The sequence below is a fragment of the Caretta caretta genome, chromosome 1, assembly GCF_965140235.1.
Source record: "Caretta caretta isolate rCarCar2 chromosome 1, rCarCar1.hap1, whole genome shotgun sequence".
NCBI lineage: Eukaryota > Metazoa > Chordata > Testudines > Cheloniidae > Caretta > Caretta caretta.
In genome coordinates this window covers 268,526,338-268,551,900 of record NC_134206.1, presented here as the reverse complement: position 1 = coordinate 268,551,900, position 25,563 = coordinate 268,526,338, and the positions used below count along the sequence as shown (strand labels likewise).

Genomic DNA, 25,563 nt, shown 5'->3' with positions numbered 1-25,563 from the left:
TTTGCCCGAGTGGCATTCTTTACTTCCAATGACTAATTCTGGGGGCAGAACCAGACCTGTGAGCAAGCTGAAGACTGACAGGCAGATCTGTGTGTCCTGCTAATTGAAGAAAAGATATTCTTAGTTCAGCATTGATACATCTTCCTTTTAACCCACCAACAACTAAACAATGAAACTAACTTGTCACTTGCATGATTGATTGGGGAAGGGATACTTATGGCTCAAGCAAAGATCCAGCATGCTCTCTTCATATTCTAGCATGTCTCAAGGAATCCAGATTTAGATAAAACAGGTGAGTAGAATGCTCTAACTTCAAAAAATATAAAAATAAAAAATTAAAAAAAAAATAATAAGCAGGCATATCCTGTTGAGTAGCTTCTTACTTTCTAAACCTGTTTGGCCAAACAGACAGAGGCAAATTGTAACAGAGGCAAATTGTAACAGAAGTAGCCAGTAAGACCGCCACGGGTCTGTAAACCAGGAAGGTCCAACACTGGAGTCAAGTAAAGGTGCACGGTCTCTCAATTCTTTGAGTATTTTTTTTTTTGCCTTGTTACAGCTACTACAAGAAAGATCTATGAGAAGAAATTGCAGAAACTGAAGGAACAAGGCCCAGCGTTGGGGTCTTCGACACCTCTACCAACAGTTTCTTCATCAGCTGAGAACACCAAACAGAATGGAAATAATGATTCTGACCAGTACAGTGACAACGAAGAAGGTAAAACTAAAGTGGAAACTCTAAATATAAATTGCTTGAGTTAAGAATGGTAGTTGTAACTGTACCTACATGAGGGAACTTATGAGCAAGAACAAAACATAGCATTCTTTCACACTAGTGATGTGTTTGGAGACAATTAACTTTTCTCAAAATTGGGATTGGCTCAGAACTTGAGCTCACCAATATTGACCACTGTATCCTGGTTTAGACAAAACTTGCTGCATGGAGCAGGTCAGAGTTTGGACATGCAAGTGGGCTGATGAAAGCTAGGGAGCGGAGTTGCTGGCTCTTTCCTCTTTGGGAAGTTATCAAGCCTGGCAACAGAGTAGCCAGGGACTACTCCTTTTAAGAGTATTAGCTGTGAACACAGTATCTCAGACGCCTCTTCATGAGGGAGGAGGAGAGCCAGAATATAGAAGAGCTGGCACTGTTACTTTCTGTGGATAAGGTGAGCTAGGAATCTAAGCAAGCCAGATACCACATGTGCTTAACCGCAGGAGTAGGAGGGGGACAACCAGACTCATCCTGTGTGTTGATCGGTGGAGGAGGAGGAAAAGAGAGATTTGTCAGAGGAAAGTGTGCAAACCTCTAACTGTGTGAGGAGAACTAACCACTGGAATAAATTACCAAGAGAGAGGGTAAATTCTCCATCACTGAGGATATCTAAAAGATACTGATTTTTGTAAAAGATGATCTGGTTCCACCATACGTTGTTAGGCTCAGTGCTGGAATTACTGAAATGCAGGAGGTTAAAAGTGATGCTCTGAATGGTCTCATCTAGTCTTGAAATCTGTGGGGACAGGAGAGCAGGAAAAGATAAGGGAGGTGGTAGGAAAAATGCAATGTACAGAGAGGGTGTGTTTTTTTTTTTCCCCCCCCCCCTTAAGCCTGGTAAAAACATACTTTCTCTTAGAGTTGATGGGTGGAAAAACCCCACAAAGGTTAAAGACAAATATTAGTTATGTGATTTGTCAAGTATATTTATTCCTCAGATATAAAAAGACACACGTTGTCCAAAATGAAGGGATTGCCGTTCTTTAAGTAGAATACAATAATAGCTTTCTAGCTATTAACTAGTTCAGGAATCGGCAACCTTTGGCCCGCGGCCCACCAGGGTAAGCCCTCTGGCAGGCCGGGCTGGTTTGTTTACCTGCCGCATCCGCAGGTTTGGCCAGTCGCAGCTCCAAATGGCCGCGGGTTGCTGTTTCAGGACAATGGGGGCTGCGGGAAGTGGTGTGGGCCAAGGGATATGCTGACCGCTGCTTCCCGCATGCCCCATTGGCCTGGAACGGCAAACCGCGGCCAGTGGGAGCTGCGATTGGCTGAAACTACAGATGCGGCAGGTAAACAAACCAGCCTGGCCTGCCAGGGGGCTTACCCTGGCAGGCCGTGGGCTAAAAGTTGCCAATCCCTGAACTAGTTGATACTTATTGCTTTTCAGTTCTAGCTCTCGGAGCACTTTACGAACAAAGGTAAGTCTAATATACCCATCTTATACTTGGGGAAACGGGTCACATTACAAGTCAGCTGCAAAGCCAGGAATAGAATGCACATCTCTGAACTCCTGGACAGCGTTATCACCCCACCTCATCGCCCACTTTTGTATCTAGCCTTGGATAGATACACACTGCTAGAAGTACTTTTTGTTTTTTACAGCACCTAACCCAGGGGTCCCCAAAGCGGCGCCCGCCGGGGCAGTGGCGGGAATAGGAATGTGCTATTCTCACAGAAAGGTTGGGGACCACTGACCTAACCTATTAGTCTTGCCAGAACAGTACAGACATGCTAAAAATATTTATACTGACGACGTTGGACAGGGAAGCAGGTGGTCTCTCTAATTCTGAGTTCTATCCGTTCAATTTAAATGATCTTCTGTGGATCTCCCACAGTTTTTCTATCACTTTGATCCAATGAATTGTCATGATTTTACAAGCATAGGTTTAGGATAGAAAATTTGGATCTTCGATTTTAAGGCCTTAAAAGAAGAGAGGAACAGCTCTTATTTTTTTTCTGTGAATTCTTCCTGTTCTGGGCTCAACTTATGACCTTTTTATATTTGTAATCTGCTATCAAGCTAAACTTCTGTCAGCATCTGAGTCGTAGTGTCACTGTCACTTCTCCAACATTATCTTCACTTGTTTATGTAAATTCAGGACCTTTGGTAGAATCCTGTTGTAAAATGTATGCTATGCTTTAGATCAAAGTCCTCAAGATCAGTGCAAGCTTCAGTTTGCTTACGTCAGCTGGATACAGATGTAGTGATTACATCTGAAACTCCCAGAAAAATTGTCACTAGAAAGTTGTGGCATCCATCGTCCCTTCTCATTCAACCGAACCTGATGAGGGCTGTGAAAGAATTTATGAAGTTCTTGTATTCTTGGGATTTGCATAGATCTCTTTAGTTTGCTGCTGCTTAACCCTTGATAATATTTACATTTCAGAAGAATTTAGTTCTCACTGCTTCATTTAGTTGAATAGTTTTCTACCACCTCAACTTAAGGTTTTTTGAGTCAGTAATTTATGCACTGTTTTGGAATCACTACTAACCTTGGTACAATTAGAGTGGAGTCTTACTTTGCTAGAATCTCACCTGTAATAAAATCTTTCTGTAGAAAGCTTGCTACCTCATAGTATTTCTTTCCATCTTCACTGTTGACTTCACTGGGTGGTGGTTTCTTCTTCTAACATTCATATAACCTCACTTTTTTTCTAGGAAGATATAAAGCCGTAACTTCAACCTGCTTTTTTAAAAAAAAAAAAGGCATAAACATAGATACTGCTTAGCTCATATGTGTTCATCAGCAATATTAACGTTGCCTTCAGTCTTGTCCTCTCCCTACCACTGCTAAACACCTCCGTCAGCACAGGAGGATAGTCTCCTTGCTTTAACAATGCAGGTGGATGGCATTGGTAATTAGGTTACCTTTCAATAATTTGGCCTGGTAACTGTAGAAATAGGCGCGCACCTCTTCACTCATCATTCTATCATCTTGTACAGTTGTACACTCTTTATCAATAAGGGAACATCCGTAAACACTTGAGCACTTCGGAGGTCATTGGACTTTGTCCTGAACCATTTCATGATTTATGTCCTTGAGGGCAGCATTAATTACAAAAGCTTCAACACACAAGCAGACTGGTGTATTTTCTGGGTTGCGGTTATGGGGGTTTGGAGCCTAAACTCTGCAGACCAAAATCTTCCAATGGATTTTCAATGACTGGGCAAGCAGCCTGCCTAAACTGATTTGTGGTTGACGAACAATGCTTTTCTTCAGGATTGTGACTTCTAAGGTAGGGGTTCTGAGGACAAATTTTTTTAGTGGCCTCAGAGTGTGGCCACCAATTCTTGCTGGTGGCCACACTCTCTCACTTAATTAATTAGCTTGAGGAAAAACAAATAAATATGCACATATACATCAATGATTTAAATACCAAATCATAGTTATTTATTGCTAGCTAGTAAGTCTGTGAAATGTATGTTTAATACCACAAGTATTCTGTTTCACAGTAGATTTAATTTGTCCCCAGGCTTGGCAGGACTGAGTAAGCCCTGGATGGGGGGCCGGGGAAGGTAGCAGGAGGCCAGAGCCTGCCACCACAGGGCTGAAGCCCAAAGCCTGAGCCCCACTGCCCCTGGGAAGGTGGGGAACTCACTGGCTGCCAACTCCTCCAGCGTTGTGCTCCAGGTGTCTCCAGAGGAGGGCAGCCCCTACCCCCTGCTGGCAGCCCCAGCAACAAAGGTGGTGCATCCAGGACCAGGGGGGGGGGGCTGCTATTTTGCCTGCTTCCCCCCCCCCCCCCCCAATCACAGCCCAGGAGACTGTGGCCACAAAAAAAGCCCTTAGTGGCTGCATTTGAGAAACACTGCTTTTAGGTATGCTTTCCTTCCTTTTGTCCTCTGCTCAGTCAGTTCTCAAAGGTCAGACGCAGTGAAATCTTCCTATTGTAGTGCTGCTTAATGTCAAGACTAGTGACACTCCCTCCAGTCAGTTGGTGGAACAAAAATCCTGTATGGAAACTTTTCTGCCCAGAACTCCTGCATTAGAGATCAGTTCCCTTTATACAACTCAAACGGACTTCTCAAGTGGAAGGATGGGTTTACAACAGAGTACTTTCCCTGCAGTTTGTAAGCAGTATGCCCCTCTGTGGATGGATAACTTTTTTTTTTTTTTTAAATAGCTTTCATTCATTGTGAAAAACCCTGTCATGTTTATTGCAATAGGTGTTAGGGCTTGTCCACACTTGAAAACTAATGTGGATTAAGGTAGGGTGTAAATTTTATAGAGCTTTTCCTTAATAACTACGTGTGTACACTTTTACTGGTCTAACCAAAGTAATGACCAACTGGGAAAGGTGGGTTGTAGGACAAAATGAAATCACCTACTGGTATCTCTACTCATTGGGTATGTCTACGCTACGAAATTAGGTCAATTTTATAGAAGTTGATTTTTAGAAATCTATTTTATACAGTCAATTGCGTATGTCCACACTAAGCACGTTAAGTCGGCGGAGTGTGTCCTCACTACCATGGCTAGCATCGACTTACGGAGCAGTGCACTCTGGGTAGCTAACCTACAGTTCCCGCAGTCTCTGCCACCCATTGGAATTCTGGGTTACGCTCCCAATGTCTGATGGGGCAAAAACATTGTCGCGGGTGGTTTTGGGTACATGTCATCAGTCGTCCCTCCCTTCGTGAAAGCAACGGCAGACAATCGTTTTGCGCCTTTTTTCCGTGCAGACGCCATACCTCGGCAAGCATGGAGCCCGCTCAGCTCACGGTCACTGCTGCTGTTGTGTCCTGGGTGTTGCCGTCAGCAGATGGTGCAGTACGACTGCTAACCGTCGTCATCCACCTCTTCTGCTGCAACTCTGCTCTCCTGGTGCTATGCATCCACCTCGCAGGTCCTCTCTTTGTTCTGTATAAATATCTATTCTCGTGGCATCCATCATCCACCACTTCCGCTGCAACTCTGCTTTCCTGCAGACGCCATAGCGTGGCAAGCAGGGAGCCCTCTCAGCTCATTGCTGCTGTTGTGAGCATTGTAAACACCTCACGCATTATCCTGGAGCATATGCAGAACCGGGCTAAGAGACACCAGCACAAGGATGATTTTGATGAGGACATGGACACAGATGTTCCTGAAAGCACGGGCTGTAGCAATTGGGACATCATGGTGGCAGTGGGGCTGGTTGATACAGTGGAACGTCGATTCTGGGCCCGGCAAACAAGCACAGACTGGTGAGACCGCATAGTGTTGCAGGTATGGGATGATTCACAGTGGCTGTGAAACTTTTGCATGCGTAAGGCCACTTTCCTGGAACTCTGAGTTGCTTTCCCCTGCCCTGAAGTGCAGGAATACCAAGATGAGAGCTGCCCTGACAGTTGAGAAGCGAGTGGCGATAGCTCTGTGGAAGCTTGCTATGCGTGACCGGTACCGGTCAGTCGGGAATCAATTTGGAGTGGGCAAATCTACTGTGGGGGCTGCTGTGATCCAAGTAGCCAATGCAATCATTGATGTTCTGTTATCAAGGGTAGTGATTCTGGGAAATGTGCAGGTCATAGTGGATGGCTTTGCTGCAATGGGATTCCCTAACTGTGGTGGGGCGATAGAATATGCGTTCTATCTTGGCACCGGATCACCTCGCCAACCAGTACGTAAACGGCAAGGGGTACTTCTCAATGGTGCTGCAAGCACTGGTGGATCACAAGGGACGTTCACTGACGTCAACGTGGGATGGCCATGAAAGGTGCATGACACTCGCATCTTTAGGAACTCCAGGCTGTTCAAGCAGCTTGAAGGGACTTACTTCCCAGACCAGAAAATTACCACTGGGGATGTTGAAATGCCAGTAGTTCTCCTTGGGGACCCAGCCTACCCCTTGCTCTCATGGCTCATGAAGCTGTACACAGGCAGCCTGGACAGTAGTAGTAAGGAGCCATTCGACTGTAGGCTGAGCAAGTGCAGAATGGTGGTAAAATGTGCCTTTGGACATTTAAAAGCTCACTGGTGCAGTTTGCTGACTAGGTCAGACTTCAGCGCAACCAGCATTCCCATTGTTATTGCTGCTTGCTCTGTGCTCCATAATATCTGTGAGAGTAAGGGGGAGACATTTATGGCAGAGTGGGAAGTTGAGGCAAATCGCCTAACGGCCGATTTTGAGCAGCCAGACACCAGGGTGATAAGAGCACAGCAAGGCATGCTGTGCATTGGAGAGGCTTTGAAAACCAGTTTCATGACTGGCCAGGCTTCGGTGTGACAGCTGTGTGTGTTTCTCTTTGATGCAAACCCACCCCCTTTGTTGATTTTAATTCCCTGTAAGCCAACCACCCTCACCCCCTCGAAATGAAGTAACTATTGTTTTGAAACCATGCATTCTTTCTTTATTAATTTAAAAAAGGGGGGGGGGGATAACTGACAGGGTAGCCCGAGTGGGATGAGGTGAGGGAGGAGGAGCCACACTACAAATCACTGTTTGAATGACAGCCTTCTTTTGCTTGGGCCATCCACTGGAGTGGAGTGGCTGGGTGCCTGGAGCCTCTTCCATGCATGTCTCTCCTTCCTCCTCCCCCCCCCCCCCCCCCGGGTTCTATTAGGCATCTGGCTGAGGAGGATAGGGAACTTGGGGAGGAGGTCAGGCGGTTGTACAATCGATGCCGCAGGGGTCTGTGCTCTTGTTAGCTTTCCTGCAGCTGCACCAGATGCTTCGTGTCCGTTTGCTTCCCCCATTAGCCTTAGCATCGCCTCCTGCCTCTGCTCTTCGTGCTCACATAATGCTTTCATAGCCTCTAACACTGAATGTCTCCATGCATTCAACTGTGTCCTATCAGTGCGGGAGGACTGCAGGAGCTTAGAAAACATGTAATCGGGAGTGCTTTTCTTCCCTCCCCTTTCTAATCTGGGATAACCTCAGGGACGGAGGTGGTAGGGGGATCCTATAAACATTTGCACCTGGTGGGAGATGAAAAGGGAGACTAATATTTAAGATTCCTTTCTGAGAACAAAAGGGAGACTCTTTCACAGTGAAACAAGCAATTCACAGCAGACAGCACATGTGCTTTAGGTACGAGGTCGCATTTTGCCTTTTATATTGAGCGCCTGCCAGTATGGTGACACATCACACATGGCTAGGCAACAGAGTTCGGTTTCCATACAGCCATGGTAAGGCAAAGGGTACACAGGGTTGGCTTCTTATGCATAACATGTGAGAATGATTTCAAACTGCAGCACCATTCTTTCCCATAGCAAGCAATGGGTTGGGCTTCACATTTAAAAAGAGGGGCTGCAGTTTTCGGGTGGATGTGAAGCACACACCTCCTGTGACCCCACTGCGTGGCTATTCTCTGGGATGATCCCTTTTAGCCAAGCGCGAACAGCCCAGCATGAACTGGGTTCTTTTACTGTTCCCTTACAAAAATTCCCCTATTTCAACCAGGTGATCATGAATGATATCACTCTCCTGAGGCTAACAACACAAAGATATAGACCGAATGTTGCCTGAATGCGACCAAAACCCAGAACCATTCGCTGCCATGCATTGTGCTGCAGTGATTCCAGACTACTTTCAGAGTACCTCCAGAAGAGAGCTTCATAGAAGTGTCCCTGGAGAATTCCCGCTCCATCCCCAGACATGTGAACAGACTTCTCCAGTAGCTGTACTGGCCGCGAATGCATCCCAATTTTTCAAGGCAAATCAAACATTAAACACCATTGCTTTTAAACCCTGTAGTTACAAATGTGCACTCACCAGAGGTGCATTCTCCAGCTTCAGGGTCAGGGATCCCGCCTTGGGAGAGTGTTGGCTCTGGGATGATGAAAAGGTCCTGGCTGCTGGGGAGAACGGATTCACCACTTGCCTGCTGCGCATTCTTCTCCTCCTCCTCCCGGTTGTGTGAGAGACTCCCCTTGCAGGTGTCCACAGACAGTGGTGGGGTAGTGGTCGGGTCACCTCCTAGAATGGCATGCAGCTGATCATAGAAGCGGCATGTATGGGGCTCTGACCCGGAGCAACCAGTTGCCTCCTTTGTCTTTTGGTAGGCTTGCCTCAGCTCCTTAACTTTCACATGGCACTGCTGTGTGTCCCTGTTGTAGCCTCTCCAACATGCCCTGAGAGATTTTGGCAAATATATTTGCATTTCTTCTTTTTGATCAGAGTTCTGCCTGCACAGATGCTTCTCCCCATACAGCAATCAGATCCAGTGTCTCCCTTTTGGTCCATGCTGGAGCTTGTTTGTGATTCTGTGGGGACTGCATGGTCACCTGTGCTGCTGAGTTCGCCACGCTGACCAAACAGGAAATGAAATTCAGAAGTTCCCAGGCCTTTTCCTGTGTACCTGGTTTGTGAATCGGAGTTCAAAGTGCTGTCCAGAGCAGTCACAATAGAGCACTCTGGGATAGCTCCCGGAGGCCAATACCATCGATTTGCGTCTGCAGTACCCCAAATTCAACTCAGCAAGGTCGATTTTAGCACTGCTCCCCTCAGCGGGGAGGAGTACAGAAGTCTATTTTAAGAGCCCTTTAAGTCGACGGAATGGGGTTGGTTGTGTGAACGCATTCATTTTAAAATTGACCTAACGCAGCTAAATTCAACCTACCCCATAGTATAGACCTGGCCATTATTTCTTCCTACCTAATGTTTCTTCTAAGAAATGCTCAAACATGGAAGGAGAAATGAAAGTTGGGCTCATATACATGAGATTTTTATAACTCTTTGGCATTCAAAACAGCTCAGTGTAATGATGTATGAGAGCTGGAGTAAGAAGGTAACATGATAAAAATTACTAAGGCTTTGTGTACACTGACAAGTGAAAGGCACAACTTTTTGTCATTCAGAGGTGTTAAAAATGTGCGCACGCATACCCCGAAAGACACAAGTTTTGTCAATGACAAGTGCTGGTGTGAACAGCGATTTATTGGCAGGAGCACTGTCCTGCCAACAACGCTAACACTGCTTGTTGGGGGTGGAAGTTTTTTGTCACCAGGAGAGCTCTCTCCTGCTGACAAACAGCGGCTACACTGCGTGCCTTTTAGCCGCGTAGCTGTAGGAGTGCAGCTGTGTCGCTAAAAGCTGCATAGTGTTGACATAGCCTAAGTTGTTTGAGACACTAGGTGGCTGAGAATATCTTCTATTGGACCAAGTTATGTTGGGGAAAGAGACAGACCTCAAGCTCCACCGTGCTCTTCTTCAGGTTTGGGAGAAGTAATCAGAGTCGCAGCTAAACACAAGGTGGGACTGATTAAGTGTAGGATTTAACACATTGCAAAATGAAGTGGCCATTAATACCTCTACTTAAAGTGGGCTAGGGGTTACAGATTGTTGTAAAGAGATGTAGAATTGTAGGACTGCAAGGGACCTCGAGAGGTCATCCAATCCCCTGCACTCAAGGCAGGACCAAGTACAGTAACTCTTCACTTAAGTCATCCTGGCTAACGTTGTTACGTCGCTGATCTATTAGAGAACATGCTCATTTAAAGTTGCACAATGCTCCCTTATAATGTTTGGCAGCCGCCTGCTTTGTCCACTGCTTGCAGAAAGAGCAGCCCGTTGCAGCTAGCTGGTGGGGGCTCCCCATCAGCTCCCCACTCCCTTAAGTTCCCTGTGCAGCAACCCCCCAGCAGGCTATCAATTGCCGGCAGTTCAGCTGTCCCTCCCCCCACTGCCATGTGCTGCTCCTGCCCTCTGCCTTGGAGCTGCTCCCAGCCTCCTGCTTGCTATGTGGGGTGGGGGGGAGAGAGGGGGATTAATATCAGGGTGTCCCCCTGCTCCTGCCACCCACTTACCCTATCTCCATAGAGTTGGGGAGAACACAACAGGGCTCAGGACGGAGGGAGCTTGGAGGCAGCAGCTGCTGTCTCAACTTGCTGATCTACTTAAAAAGGCAGCGTACTTAGAGTGGGGTCAGCATACTTAAGGGGCAATGCGCATCTCTTTTTCTGTCTGCCATGCTGTCTCCCCTCCCTCCATTCATGCTGCCTTGTAGTGTATGAGGCTACATTAACAACGGTGTGTTAACTCTTGAGGGCTCAGCTGAGTTCTACTTCATCATTTAGCAGTAAGGCATTCCCTGGGAAATATCCCACCTTCTGACTCCTCCACCTCAACCAAGCTTCACAATCATCATTGCTGTGTACAGTATTAAATTGCTTGTTTAAAACTTATAATATAGTCTTTTGTCTGGTGAAAAAACTTTCCCGGGAATCTAACCCCTCCCTCCACATTTACAGTAATTCTTGTAGGGAAATTGGATTTGCTTAACATCGCTTCATTTAAAAATCACGTTTTTCAGGAACATAACTACAACATTAAGTGAGGAGTTACTGTAGTGTAGACCATCCCTGACAAGTGTTTGGAGATTTTTTTAAGAGCAGGTTAGATGATAAGAGATGGTGTAATTTCAGTGTTTAACTACCCTTAGTTAGGAAGTTTTTCTTAATGTCCAACCTAAACCACCCTTGCTGCAATTTAAGCCCATTGCTTGTCCTATCCTCAGAGATTAAGGAGCACAATTTTTCTCCATCCTCCTTGTGGCAACCTTTAATGTACTTGAAAACTGTTGGGAACTAGAAAGCACTTTCTTTCCTTTTTAATCATTTCTGATTTTAGTCATTTCTAACTTTTATGCCTCATTGCTGATACTCAAAATCTATCTTTTTATAGTTAATAAACGTGTTGTATCTAATCTAGCATGTTTAAGTTGAAATGTCTAGGTAACACCATTTAAGGTGGCAAGTTGTGCGTATATTATTCCCTTAAGGAATAATGGACTTCGTATATTTGGACTGCCCAAGAGAGGCTGGGCATATAAGACATACATTTTTCCTGGAAAAGCCAGGCCTGGGAGAGTGTTAGAGTCACCCTGCAGTATAACCATGGCTGGTGAGAGGAAGGATGAGACTGGCAGGCTGGGGTTACACAAACACATCTGGGAGTGACCTGCATACTGGCAAGCGGTATGTCACAATGCAAACTTGCCCATATTAGTTATATTAAGAGAATATTACAAGTTATAACTCAACCATTCTGGCAGCTAAAATGGTCTGTTTTAATGAAGTGCATTATTTGGGTTATGTTATGGTCTTGGCTGTTACTTAAGATGATCGCATTTTTTTAATATTCTAGGTAAAATATTAGTGGGCTCTTCCGTTGGATTTTTGGCTCTTTCAGTGCCACAGGGTAATGGTGACTGATTTTATTCTCAGATCCCAAGGTAGAGTTCAGACTTGAGAAGAGAGAACCACTGAAGGCCAAGACAAAGACTCCAGTAACACTCAAACAAAGAAGAGTTGTTGAACATAATCAGGTATCTTTATTTTAATGGCATTTTCTTACCAACTTGTAATTGTGAGTATACTCGCAGTAGCTGAATTTTTCATATTGCACTTGACTAATATTAGCATATGGTTAATATTTTAAGTGGGCTAATCTGTTTATCACAAGTTTTCCAGGAATCGTGCGGTAATTAAACACAACCCAAGTTTTAGCTAATCCTGGAGCTATTTTTTAATATTTTTGCCTACTCAGAAACAGTTAAGATTAGCAGCTATATTCTGCTAAAGTTAGCTTTTGCTTTTTTTCTATGATATTGTAGGCAGCACTGCTGTAGTTAGTATTGCATAACACTTTCCAATATAAAACCATTTTCAGTGACTTATAAATTTGCCAAATTATTGAAATTTCCTTGCTGAATGTCTCCAAGAAACATTTTTGGAACCTTCAGCAAAATCAGCTCCGTAAAGTTCTCTCAGAACAAAGTTGGGGAAAGTAATTGTTTGCTTAATTAAAATATCCTGGTATCTGTTTGAGAGGCTTTAGTGCCTCTGTGCTTTAGAGTGAGGACTTAAAATGGTGGGGAGGTTATCCTAAGAGAAGAACATATTATGTGGGGGAAAAGGCTTCAGTTGTATGGTCACATACTATCAATGCATCCACATATAGGCACTTATTAACGTTTGAGTGCCTCACTTTGAAATGCTAATACGCTCTAGCTTGCTTAATGAAGGCTTTTTTGTTTGGGTTTTAGGGTGTGTAGATTGTTTTTTTTTAAAAATGAATTGATCATGTGGACTTCAGGAGTTTGATTTGTCAAATACCTGTAGCTAATCAACCCTTGTGAAATTAGCATATCAATGTGAATATCCTTTTGTCCAGATTAGTGTATTTCATCAGGTGATCCAGTTTTGGCTGGTGGTAGTGCCCTGACCAACATTTCTTTTTGCTGAAGAAAAGTAGTGGAATCCTTGTGGAGCAAGTATTTGAGTAACTGGCTTTTGCAGAACTTCGCAATGATCTGTGCTGTGTTGGTGAGGGTGGTCCAGCAGTATGAGGGGACAAAATAGAAACATTTCTTTTAAAATGGTGTTTTAGCCACTGATACTAGTGCACACTGCTCTGAATTTTTCCTTTCTCTGGAATTTGTCACCAGTGGCTGTCTTAGAAATGGTGAACTCTTACTAATTTTGTCTGATATCTTTTTGAAACAGACATCCAAGTACCACTTTAATTTTGTCTGGGTTGGGGCATACATAGACATATGATAATGTAACTTATTGTCACAACTGTTCCAGTTCACTTTGATGGGAATCAAAATCAAGGAGTCATACTGAAACACTTCTGCTCTTTCAGTTGAAGCAAAAATTCAAAATTGTTGACTGCACAATATTATTTTAAAGGATATTTAAACACTTAATCAGCCAAGAATCCTTTTTAAATGAATACTTTGAGTTAGATTCCTAAACAAGATGCCTGATATCCCTCCCACCTCTTCCTCCTGTTGCCCCCGTTCTCCCCCCCCGATGCTTTTCCAGCAGCTCCCACTGATTTCAATATGACAGAGATGTTGACATGTCCAAATATCTTGAAAAATCAGGCCTCTATCCTGGAGCATGCATATGTTTGTCTTTTTTTCAAGAGCGAGCACGCTGACAACTCGGTCATGTTGAAATCAGTGGCATCCTGTCTAAGAACCATAATGAGAAACAAAGTTAAGACCAAGTGTTGTGAAGTCTTAATAAAATATACATTAAGGCAATATGTGCCCCTTGAATGGACCCACTTGGCAAAATAAACATGCCTGTACTCCAAACAAACCCCTTCTCTCCCAGGACCCCAAGAGATCAAATAGACCTTGCAGTGTCACCTGAATGTCTTTAATCTTAGCAGTTTGTCAGACCAACAGGAGAAATATATCTGAGAGAACACCCTCAGAAAACAACCTGCTTTCACAACCTCCTAGATTAAACAAATGGGTGTTAATTTGACTTTCTTGCCTGATCACTTGAAATATCTAGGACCCCAGACTAAGTATTTATTTCAAATGTATCTGGTCTGCCAAAATAGTACTCCACTTTAGTTATGAAAGTACAAAGGTTTACTGTCAGTAGCTTCTTTTATAATATATCAGTGCAGATTTCAGACTCAGTGATGTACAATTAAGTATCTCTGAGATGGTTTTATAGCGTGTGTGGATTTTTCCTGAAAATATCCATGACTGAGTGTTAATTCAGCTGGTATCTTATCCAATTCACCAGGTTGATTCAATGCGAATAGTAAAACTCTTCATACAAATTTTTCAAAATGATGAATATTTACTGATTCAAACCATCATAACCCTCTCTTTAGGTAGGCTGACCTGGACTCATTAATATTCTTTTAAAAACTAGTAAATGGAAATGCTAAATGCCCATAGTAGAAGCTGAAAGTACTTTGAATGGTTAAAGCTGCAAACAATATAATTTAAAACCTGTAACAGGCAAAGATTTATGAATGAACTTCAGTAAAGTACAGTAAACTTTCAAAATTATCCTTCTTTTTTAGGAAAGGAAATAATCCAAAATTTGTGGGGGGGGGAGGGAGATGGTTATTTTGAGAAGAGTTTTCTTACAATTTAAAGAAATATTGCCAACAGTTTAGGCTCAGAAACATAGGATCTAGTGGGAAGTGACGTTTGTTTTCTCAAAATCCAATTAAAAATTCACCACTTAGTAACTGAAAAATTTAGGAGACTATAACTTGTCTCACCTAAATAAAAACTTGTACTCCTTCTCCTGGATTTGTAGCAACAATAAACAAGCAATCTTTAAACTGTGCAGAGAATCCTGCTATTTGACTTCTAGCTATATTAGTTACTTGATTGGAGGATACTCTTTACTGGAAACAGACACTAGATAATTTTATCTTCCAGCCTGCTTTGTTAAAATCTTGCAAAACATGAAAGTGCTCTGTGACCTGATCTTGTGTCAATGGGATCTCCTACGACAGAAAGGAGGATCCACCATTTCTTGTGTGATTTTTTCAGGGCCCCACTTGTAACTTTCTATGGATTTTGGGGGTAATCTTAATCTGAGGTGGTTAGCTCTTCCTGAAACATCAGAGAAAAAACAATCTTCTAAATGATAACGGCAAACTACCAAACTTCCTGAATTTATTTATTCCTTTAAAAAAAAAAAAAAAGGAAAACATGCACATTGCATTTGTTTTGCTACTGGCTTCAGATTATTAGCTTGCTTTTTTACTAGTGTAAACTTCTTTCCCTCAAAAAATAGTTTGTTTTTTTTAAATACAGTGGTAACGCTCTGGTTTCTAACTGTTCAATATTGGCTATTTTATGGATTTGGGATTTTTAATCGTGTTTCAAGTTGCCAGTGTAAAACTGCAGCTTTTATGCTGCTTCTGTAGATTTGGGGTCTTTCCTCACTCCCTGAGACTTAACCTGCAGAGTGTGTTCGCAGTTACTTAAACCCACAATACTATTATTACTGTGGTGAATGACCTCTTTCCTCCAGTGCCCCCATTGCAGAACTCATAAGTTAAATCTTATTCTAATACTAGTATGACATTTGTTTTTTAGTATCCAATGGACTGGTTTAGGTTTGATTAATTATGTCTCAAGTCTTAGTCATAAGGAATGGGCAAAGCTTAATTTATGGATATAACACTTGTTACAGTTATGGGGGAGACTTTCAAAAGCACAAATGGTAGTTAGGCAAACAATTTCTGATGAATTTCAAACTGCTGTATGTGTCTTTTGGAAATCTCCCCATCTTGTGTTCAGAGGAGCTAAAATTGCATCTGAGAAAAGGGTTTTGGTAACACCTGTTTCCACAAATGCCCAAGAGGTTTGTTTTTTATTTATGCAGACAAGATATCTGGGTTAAATGTAAAATGGCATATCCGCTCATCAGTGGTTCTTATCCAGGCTCAAGCCAGAGATCAGGTTTTAGCCAGTGGTGATGTAAACCATTTATACTCTACACTTACTGGAGACGGTAGCTCTCACTTTTTTCTGATAGTCATTATACATTGCCTGTTCAACTCCATATAAATAGGAATCCTCTTAAGGGTAGTGTTGAGTACTATCCCTTGATATCCAATATTGCAGTATTCTAAAAAGCAAGATACTTGGAAAGCAAGTGTGCTACACACATACATCTGGAATATGCATGCTTCTGTGCCTTTTAGTTATGGACACTTCAGTGTTGGGACATGGCTTTTATATGCTTGCTAATCTATTTGATGCTTGAATAGAACTATTCTCAAGATGGAGTTACTGAGGCTATCTGGACAAGTGGATCTTCAAAAAGTGGACCTCTTCAGGCAGTTTCTAGGGAGTCTACAAGAGTATCAAGAAGAACACCAAGGAAAAGGGTGATGAGGCTTATTGCAATCTAGACTCGTTTTACTTTTTCCTGAGATTGTCAGGGCCCTAGAGACTATTTTTTACACTCACTGTTTTTGTTTTGTTTTTTTTAAACAAACAGGTGGAAACTACAGCACAGTTGCCTGTAGATGATGCAGTAATGTCAGAGGGTACTCCCATAGCTGAAACTATAGTGGCTTCAAGCAACGAGACCCTAGTAAATATATCTAATAAATTATACAAGTGGTATCCTTCTGTAATGTACCTTTTTAACTTACACTAGAAAGCATTTTCAGTTTAAACAAATCTAACTCTACTTGATAGCCCCCAATACTTAATGTATTTTTACTTTCTATCAGATATGCATTCCTCTCCATTTTATCAGTCTTATATGAGCATATGTTCTTACACCATTCCCTGAAGCCTCCTGCGGCTGGCCTGGTCTGAGCCTGTATGATAGTTCCTATCTTCTTAAAAGTGGAAGGTTGGGGAACTTCAGTACCACAACCTTCATGGAGGGTCCATTTTATTTAACATGTGCAACAAACCTGCCTTGAGTGTTTGTGAGCTTCTGTCACTAAACCACTTTAAGAAAAAAATACTGAAACTATGTCACTAATGTATTTAGAACGTTCTTCCAAAGTAGCTCCTCTTAAATCCTTTTTTTTTTCCTCTGAGTGATAACTTTTAGTACCCAAATGTTTAACACAGATTTTGTCTTATTTTTGTTTTTCTATTGTATTTTGGTTAATTGAGTCTGAACAATTTGAATCTCAGCAGGTTGTCAATAGGGTGCCTGGAAATTTCAAGCATGCAGCTCCTACACTGTCAATCAGTGAATTCTCAGACTTGCCCAGAAGAACACCAAAGAAACCATTGATGACAGCTGAAGTAAATGAATTAAAATTTAGATTATCATTATTCTTTCTGGATAGAGTTCTTATATTTATTTTATTTATTTATGCATTCCTGCAGAAGTGGGAATGAGGGTGTACTTCTCTAAGAGGTGGTATGAGGATATTCAGATCACACTAGCATTGTACCATGGCTTGACTGATGAATGTTAAGGTTTAAAAGTTTTGCCAGTAAAACACCTGTTTAGTTTTGAGCCATTCTGCATTTCTGGGGTCATGTTTGCAGTTTTTGTGCTGCTTCTGTCATCAGTGTAGCATGTTGCTTTTTTTGTACAATTCCTTGTCAAGTCAATTGAATAGAGAGAGTACATGACTCTTGAATTTTGAAAAATTGATCCAAGTCTGTGGCTTAATTTCCAGCATCAAATAGCAGGATTATTTTAAACCAAAAGCCTCCAAGGTAACATTACTGGAGTAGATCTGCCTCTTCTTTAATAGCTAAAATGCCCCTGCTTCTACAGTGTTTGACTATATTATCTCTGGAAACCTTTTATATACTAAAAATTTTAGACCTGATATTGTATGCTATTCTGCAGCATTATTTTCCTAATAGAAATCAGTAGAATTTATCACTTTTGCATTGCTCATTTTGAATAAAACTCATCCTTAAAAATAGGTAAGAAATGTTTAATTAAAAACCAGTGTCCACATCTTCATGTAATGTGTAATGGGCTACCTTATTTGAAATACAGAGATGATCTGACACCATGTTGGTAACTGAGCAGATACCCATTAAATTTATTAAAAACGAGTGCTTTACTGTCTCAATCCCAATAAGCCTGTGAAGTCAGTGTTTTGCTATATTGCAGCACTTTCGCTTACCACAGCAAGAGGAAACAGGTCGTCCTCATAAACATACTGTTAACATTGGTCACACACAATCCAGTGATCTGCTCAACACAGCCATGATAGAGGTGATGACTAGTCCCTTTTGATCATCTGTATTGTTGTCTGATTGGTGTATAAGTACTGCATAAGTAACAACAAAGTATTCTTCATGTTGAAGGAAACTGAGGACAACGCTGAATGCATCTGGACTCCAAAAATCACTAGACAGCTGCCAGTAACAAAGCTTAAACCAACAATTAAAATCCAGGAAAGACTTCTTAAAATTCACTGGGTGAACCAAATTCTCCCTTTCAAATCACCTAGGGTTATGGTTGCTCTAAATATCTATACTAGAGGAAAAAAGCTATTGAGTTTGGTAAGGTTTATAATTGTTCTATTTGTTCCTATAGGTGGTGGAGAAAACACTAGCAGAAGAACGAAGAGTAGAAAGAGATATTCTTAAGGAAATGTTCCCATATGAAGCATCCACACCTACAGGAATTAGGTACAATTAAAGTATTTTATGTTTTACTCAATTTTGATAAAAACGCTGAGGAGACATGGACTCCTCATTTTTGCTGATACAGACTAACATGGTTACCACTCTAAACCTGTCAATTTTGATAGAACAAAGACCTTTTTTTCTGGGTGTAATTAGGTTGTATTGCTAGGAAATCTCTAAGAATTAATCTGTGCTTTGTGGCTCAACCTCACAGCACACCATAGAGCTAGGTGGCACGCCTTTCTGCATATAACTGTGTTTAAAATTAACTTATCCCATTAGAACTAAAACTGAATTTACCTGGGCTAACAAGAGTTTGCTCTAGTGTCACAAACGTTATTGAAATGTGATGTGATTTAGGCTTCAGATACTAAAAGTAAATAAGTCTTTTATAAATGGAATTAGTTCAGATAAGGAATCTTCTTTTTAAAATTACACAGATTCATAGATATTTAGGTCAGAAGGGACCATTATGATCATCTAGTCTGACCTCCTGCACAACGCAGACCACAGAATTTCACCCTCCACTCCTGCAAAAAACCTCACACCTATATCTGTGCTACTGAAGTCCTCAAATCGTAGTTTAAAGACTTCAAGGAGCAGAGAATCCTCCAGCAAGTGACCCATGCCCCATGCTACAGAGGAAGGCGAAAAACCTCCAGGGCCTCTTCCAATCTGCCCTGGAGGAAAATTCCTTCCCGACCCCAAATATGGCAATCAGCTGAACCCTGAGCATATGGGCAAGATTCATCAGCCAGATACTACAGAAAATTCTTTCCTGGGTAACTCCGGATCCCACCCTATCTAATATCTCATCACAGGCCATTGGGCCTATTTACCATGAATATTTAATTACCAAATCCATGTTATCCCATCATACCATCTCCTCCATAAACTTATTGAGTTTAATCTTAAAGCCAGATAGATCTTTTGCCCCCACTGCTCCCCTTGGAAGGCTGTTCCAAAACTTCACTCCTCTTACGGTTAGAAATCTTCATCTAATTTCAAGTCTAAACTTCCCAATGATCAGTTTATATCCATTTGCTCTTGTGTCCACATTGGTACTGAGCTTAAATAATTCCTCTCCCTCTCCAGTATTTATCCCTCTGATATATTTATAGAGAGCAATCATATCTCCCCTCAACCTTCTTTTAGTTAGGCTAAACAAGCCGAGCTCCTTGAGTCTCCTTTCATAAGACAAGTTTTCCATTCCTCAGATCATCCTAGTAGCCTTCTCTGTACCTGTTCCAGTTTGAATTCATCCTTCTTAAACATGGGAGACCAGAACTGCACACAGTATTCCAGGTGAGGTCTCACCAGTGCCTTGTATAACAGTACTTATCCTCCTTATCCCTACTGGAAATACCTCTCCTGATGCATCCCAAGACCGCATTAGCTTTTTTCACAGCCATATCACGTTGGCAGCTCATAGTCATCTTATGATCAACCAATACTCCAAGGTCCTTTTCCTCCCCGTTACTTCAAATTGATGCATCCCTAGCTTATAACTAAAATTCTTATTAATCCCTAAATGCATGACCTTACACTTCTCACTATTAAATTTCATCCTATTACTATTACTCCAGTTTACAAGGTCATCCAGATCCTCCTGTAGGATATCCCTGTCCTTCTCTAAATTGACAATACCTCCCAGCTTTGTATCATCCGCAAACTTTATTCGCACACTCCCACTTTTTGTGCCAAGGTCAGTAATAAAAAGATTAAATAAGATTTGGTCCCAAAACCGATCCTTGAGGAACTCCACTGGTAACCTCCCTCCAGCGTGACAGTTCACCTTTCAGTAGGACCCGTTGTAGTCTCCCCTTTAACCAATTCCTTATCCACCTTTCAATTTTCCTATTGATCCCCATCTTACCCAATTTAACTAATAATTCCCCATGTGACACGGTATCAAGTGCCTTACTAAAATCTAGGTAAATTAGATCCACTGCGTTTCCTTTGTCTAAAAAATCTGTTACTTTCTCAAAGAAGGAGATCAGGTTCGTTTGGCACGATCTACCTTTTTAAAAACCATGTTGTATTTTGTCCCATTTACCATTGACTTCAATGTCCTTAACTACTTTCTCCCTCAAAATTTTTTCCAAGACCTTGCGTACTACAGATGTCAAACTAACATCTAGATTAAACCAGTTTAATTTCTTCTGAAATGAAGTCCAGTATTCCACAATGAGATTTTAAATAATAAAAATGGTCAAACTTTAAAAACTTATTTGAGGCTAAAAATATCCTGTTAGCTTGTGTTCCAGGCAGAAGGATATGCACGAGTCCAAGACACATTTTTTAAAAGTACTGCTTCAGCAGAGCACTGAATTCTGTAGCCATAATCAGCTTAATGGTCCATATAGAGACCAGACACTGGACTGACATTGGTCAGTACCAGCTGCTTCAAAGGAAAGTGTCCAAAAAAAAATTTATATAAAATTATGGAATAACTTGTCCATAACTTCCCTTTGTTTTTTCTAATCTTCTTCAATTAGTGATTGCCTAATGCACTGAAGCATGAAGCATATAGGCATGCTGTCTAATGTAACTAGATGTTCTTATCTGTATAGAACTTCCAGTCCTAAATCGTACTGTAACTCTTTTTTTTTAAGCTTTTGGCCACAATATCTTGAGACAGAGTTCCCTGAGTCAATAGGTGTTGTGTTAAAAGGGATTTCACTTTAAAAGTATGTTGCCTTTTGAATTCCATTAAATCTCCTTTTCTCCTTGTATAATGTAGGAAGGTAGAAAGAAACGACTGACTTGAATTCTTCTCCATACCATTCATTATTTTTCATTCTCCATCATATGCCTCTGATTTATCTTCTAAACTAAGTAACCCCAGTCTCTTTCGAGATTCAACATACCGAAGGCTTTGTATGTTTCCTGATTCCCATAATTTATTTGTGAAACCTCCTGAAATTTCTGCTAAATCTTTGAGATAGAATGAGCAGACATTAAGTACAGTATTCAGTGTATCACTGACTTTTTTTAATATACTCTCTCATTCTTGTGCATCCAAACACTTTGTTTTTGATTGCTGCTACAAAGTGAGAATTCTTGTTCTCAGCTTGTCCAACAGTAACACGTAAAGCCTAGAGCCCTATTGTGGTAGTAATCTTACAAACACATAACAAAGGTGGTCTGTGCCTAGGAGCTCTTTATAAATAGACAACAGTGGCAACTGCACAGACTGAAAGTGTAAGATGATGAGATCAGAGTAACAGGCTTTCATTGAGCTACCTACATTGATGCCTATGTCTTTTCTTTAAAGAATGGTTGTACAGGAAAAGCTTTGTTATCCAGCATGTTGGGGGAAATGGGAGGTCCCGGTTAGTCAAAAATTCCAGTTAACTAAGAGTTCTACTTATCAATGGAGGGAGGGAGTTTAGGTGTGGGAGGGGGCTCAAGGATGGGGGAAGGGGTATGGGCTCTGAGAGGGAATTTGGGTGCAGGAGGTGGCTTGGGGCTCTGGATCTGGCAGCTCTCACCTTCGGCGGCTCCCTGCAAGTGGCGATGTGTCCCTGCTGCTCCTAGGTGGAGGCATGGCCAGGTGTCTCTGCGCACTGCCTCTGCCCACAGATGCTGCCCCCACAGTTCCCATTGGCCACGGTTCCTGGCCAATGGGAACAGCGGAGCCAGCAAATGGAGCGAGATAGGGGCAGCGCACGGAGCCCTCATGGCCATTCCTCCACCTAGGAGCAGCAGGGACATGTTGCTGCTTGCGAGGAGCCAGGTAGGGAGCCTGCTGGCCCTGCACCAACTAGACTTTTAATGGAGATATCAGAAATGCCAGTTTCTAGAGCTTTACAGTTGGTGAAGTGCTGGATAACACAGCTTTTACTGTAGTTCATTGAAATGAAGTGTTGAGTATTCACTGCTGGTATGCAGGAAGCACTGACGTTGTTACTGGAATTTAAAATGTCCCAACAGAGACCATTTTTAAACATTGCATGCCTCAGAAGCACATACATTCTAATAGTTAAGAAATTATATCCGTGAATGTCTGCCCCATGTCCCTAAAATCAGGGACTTCCTCTTTATCAGTATGGACCCCTGTCTGCTTGCTGTGGTACCATTGTAGGGCAAGGAGAGTAGTCCCTCCCAAAGCAGCTTTTCTTCTTCTTTGCACTGCTGGTTTGACTAACTCCACCTCTTTACTTCTTCGTCCTTCCCTGAGGGAAGGACAACAATGAGAGCTAAGAACTTTGGTAAAGTAGAGAGGACACTAATCACTAACAACTTTTTTTTTCCAACATCTGGAGCCTCATCCAGTCCACCTTGGCAAGCATTCTGTGTAATTGAAATTAATATATTTGAAAATGTAGAAAATATCCAAAAATATTTAAATATTCTATTATTGTTTAACCATGCCATTAAAACACCGATTAATTGCAATTAATATTTTTTTCATTGTTTGACAGCCCTGCTTGATACCTAAGTCTGGCTATTTGTGTATCCCATCAATCTTTCTGCATATAGGGTTGAAAGACACTCTTCACCAGTGATGGGAAAGAGAAAGTAAAATGTGAACTGTATGCTTGAAAGCTTACCCAGGGGCAGTAGTGAAATCCGTCCTTAACCTCTTAAAACAGAGTATCTGGTGTGCATTTTGATCCTTAACAGATCCTTAATCCATTTAAACTAAAACTTTTTTTATGTACTTCAGATTGCTCGCTTAAACATGTGACAAATTATTCTTTTTAATTAACAGTGCTAGCTGCCGCAGACCAATCAAAGGAGCTGCTGGCCGACCTATAGAGCTCAGTGACTTCAGAATGGAGGAAAGCTTTTCATCTAAATATATTCCAAAATATGTTCCCTCAGCAGATGACAAACCAGAGAAACCAACAACAAAAAAACGCTCCATTCCCATGTGGATAAAGATTCTGCTGTTTGTTGTTGTGTCAGTGTTCTTGTTTGTGGTTTATCAATCTATGGAAACCAACCAAGGAAATCCTTTTTCTAAGTATCTTGGTGTCTCTGAGGCAGATACCCCAGCTGATTGATCATCTCCTATGGCACACCCAACTTGGTCTCCGTTTTTTTTAATTGTAGAAAAAAAACTCTTCTTCCCTACTGTCGTCGCAAGGACTGCTTACAAATGTGATTGCAACTTGACAAATTTGAATAATGAAGCATAAATAAACAAGACAGTATAAATGGACATCAGTAACTTTTTCTGGACTAGTAGGAGATAACTTTGTGCCATATGAGTAACATTTTTTAGATCTCTGGGACTTTTTGTAGTTATTTTTTAATGTGGACATCTTTAAATTCATTTTTGAGAAACTGTATATTTGTTTTTGCAAACTTGGAAGCTGAGAAGGGCAAAAATGTAGTAAAATATGAAGCTGTGTTTAAATGCTTTGACTACGTACAGAAAAGAGGTTATACTTTTTTTCTCTACTACACAATGTAGGGGTGAGGAAGGAGGAGATGATATTAACCTGACAAAAGGAAATGCATTCTTGGATGCATTTTATTGTAATTGTTCAGCTGAATTTGATATATTGTAGCTTGTAGGGAAAGTCTGGCAATAAACTCTTCTGTAATACTGTAACTTTTTAGTAAATGTAACTAACCCTGCTGTAGACAGTTCTGTAAGGTCTTAGTAACGTTAGTAACTCCACCTAAGAATAACATCAGGTTTTTTTAATTGTAACCCTTAATTTTAGTGCTTAATACTGTTGTAGGAACCTAATAATTACAGATCTAATTGGCAACAGATCTGTCTTTATAGAGGAACTTATTTATTAGTAAAATGTGTGAAAATAAAATTTGCATCAAATATAATTTGCTACCAAAATATTCTTTGAATCCGTTTTTTGTTGTTTATTGAAGGACTCAAAGTCTAAAGCACTGTGCTACATCTTAAATTTTTCACCAGCATGATTCAGACTGCAGATAAAATTACTGCAGGGCTATGTTCTTCAAACATAATTTGTCAAGTCTTTCCCACGCAGCTTAAGATGATACTCCTTGCAGATGTTCATGTAAAAATGCGTTGCTTCTATACTCCTCTTGGATACTCCCTATATCATGAAGTTTCATGTTTGATGTGAAGAGGGCATTGTTATGCTTTGACTTTTAATTTAGGTTAAAATTACTCATCTTGGATTCAGTTAATTATTTTCTTTTTTCCGTGGAAATAGGTCTAAACATTCTAAATTCCATAACCTAGCTACAGGCAACTGATTTTTTACACAACCAGTGAAGTCTGAAATACAAATAGAATATAAAGTGAATGTATAAAATTGGTGCACTTAAGTCTGCAACATATTGCATATTCTATATAAAATTACCATTGTAACCTTATAAAAGTGGTACTTTCTCTTTTTTAAAAAAACTTAGATATAAATTAATATAGTTATATCTTTTTTTACTTTAACTAGATACAGTGTAATATTTAGTTGCTCTTATGGAAACTCTTACTTGCTATGTACTTGAGGCAACTTTTACTTCTATTTGGTAGCAAAGCAATAGCCTTTTGTCTAAATGCTTTAATTCTTTTAATTTTTGATTTTAATCAAATAATAAAACTTGTGTTCATCCTCTAAAAAACTGTAACAGAAAACATTAATTTTTTGGTGTCAAAATGTGGAAAAAATAAAGATGCAATGTGTACTTTAGTGCTTATTTTCATAAGAACTGAAATCAGTTACTTTTAATGTGCTCTCTTGTTGTATTGCTAGAACGTATTCTATATGAAGGGCTTTGCTTTTGCTTCTGATCTAAAATGTGTAGAAATATATAACATTCTAAAGCCCTCTGCCACTGAAGTAAAAAATTTTAAACATTCCCAGAATAAAATCTCCGTCAATGATTATTACACAGTGAATCCAGTTCCCTCTTTGTTTTGGGAAAATGTCTTATTTACAGTAAGTCTAAATTGAGCCTGTTTTTTCTCCACTTATATGTACCAAGATGGGCTCCATTTTTGCTTTTACTGAACCAAGAGGTT

At 41.1% G+C, this 25,563-nt stretch overlaps 1 protein-coding gene across 5 annotated transcripts in view; it reads left to right on the top strand.

The window, feature by feature from the left end:
• Positions 1–25,231, top strand: part of TMPO (thymopoietin) — a 45,420-nt gene extending 20,189 nt beyond the window's left edge. Inside the window, exons 3-9 of one of the 5 annotated variants that reach the window (XM_048835505.2) lie at positions 560–718; positions 11,917–12,017; positions 16,241–16,360; positions 16,474–16,569; positions 17,133–17,243; positions 18,505–18,599; positions 23,314–25,231. In XM_048835505.2, the coding sequence (XP_048691462.2) occupies positions 560–718; positions 11,917–12,017; positions 16,241–16,360; positions 16,474–16,569; positions 17,133–17,243; positions 18,505–18,599; positions 23,314–23,608 (977 nt within the window). In that variant the 3' untranslated portion in view covers positions 23,609–25,231. Of the gene's footprint in view, positions 1–559; positions 719–11,916; positions 12,018–16,240; positions 16,361–16,473; positions 16,570–17,129; positions 17,244–18,504; positions 18,600–23,313 lie in introns of all 5 variants that reach the window. The other 4 variants (XM_048835504.2, XM_075124269.1, XM_048835507.2 and 1 more) reach the window with 4 other exon arrangements.
• The last annotated feature ends 332 nt before the right edge of the window (positions 25,232–25,563 follow it).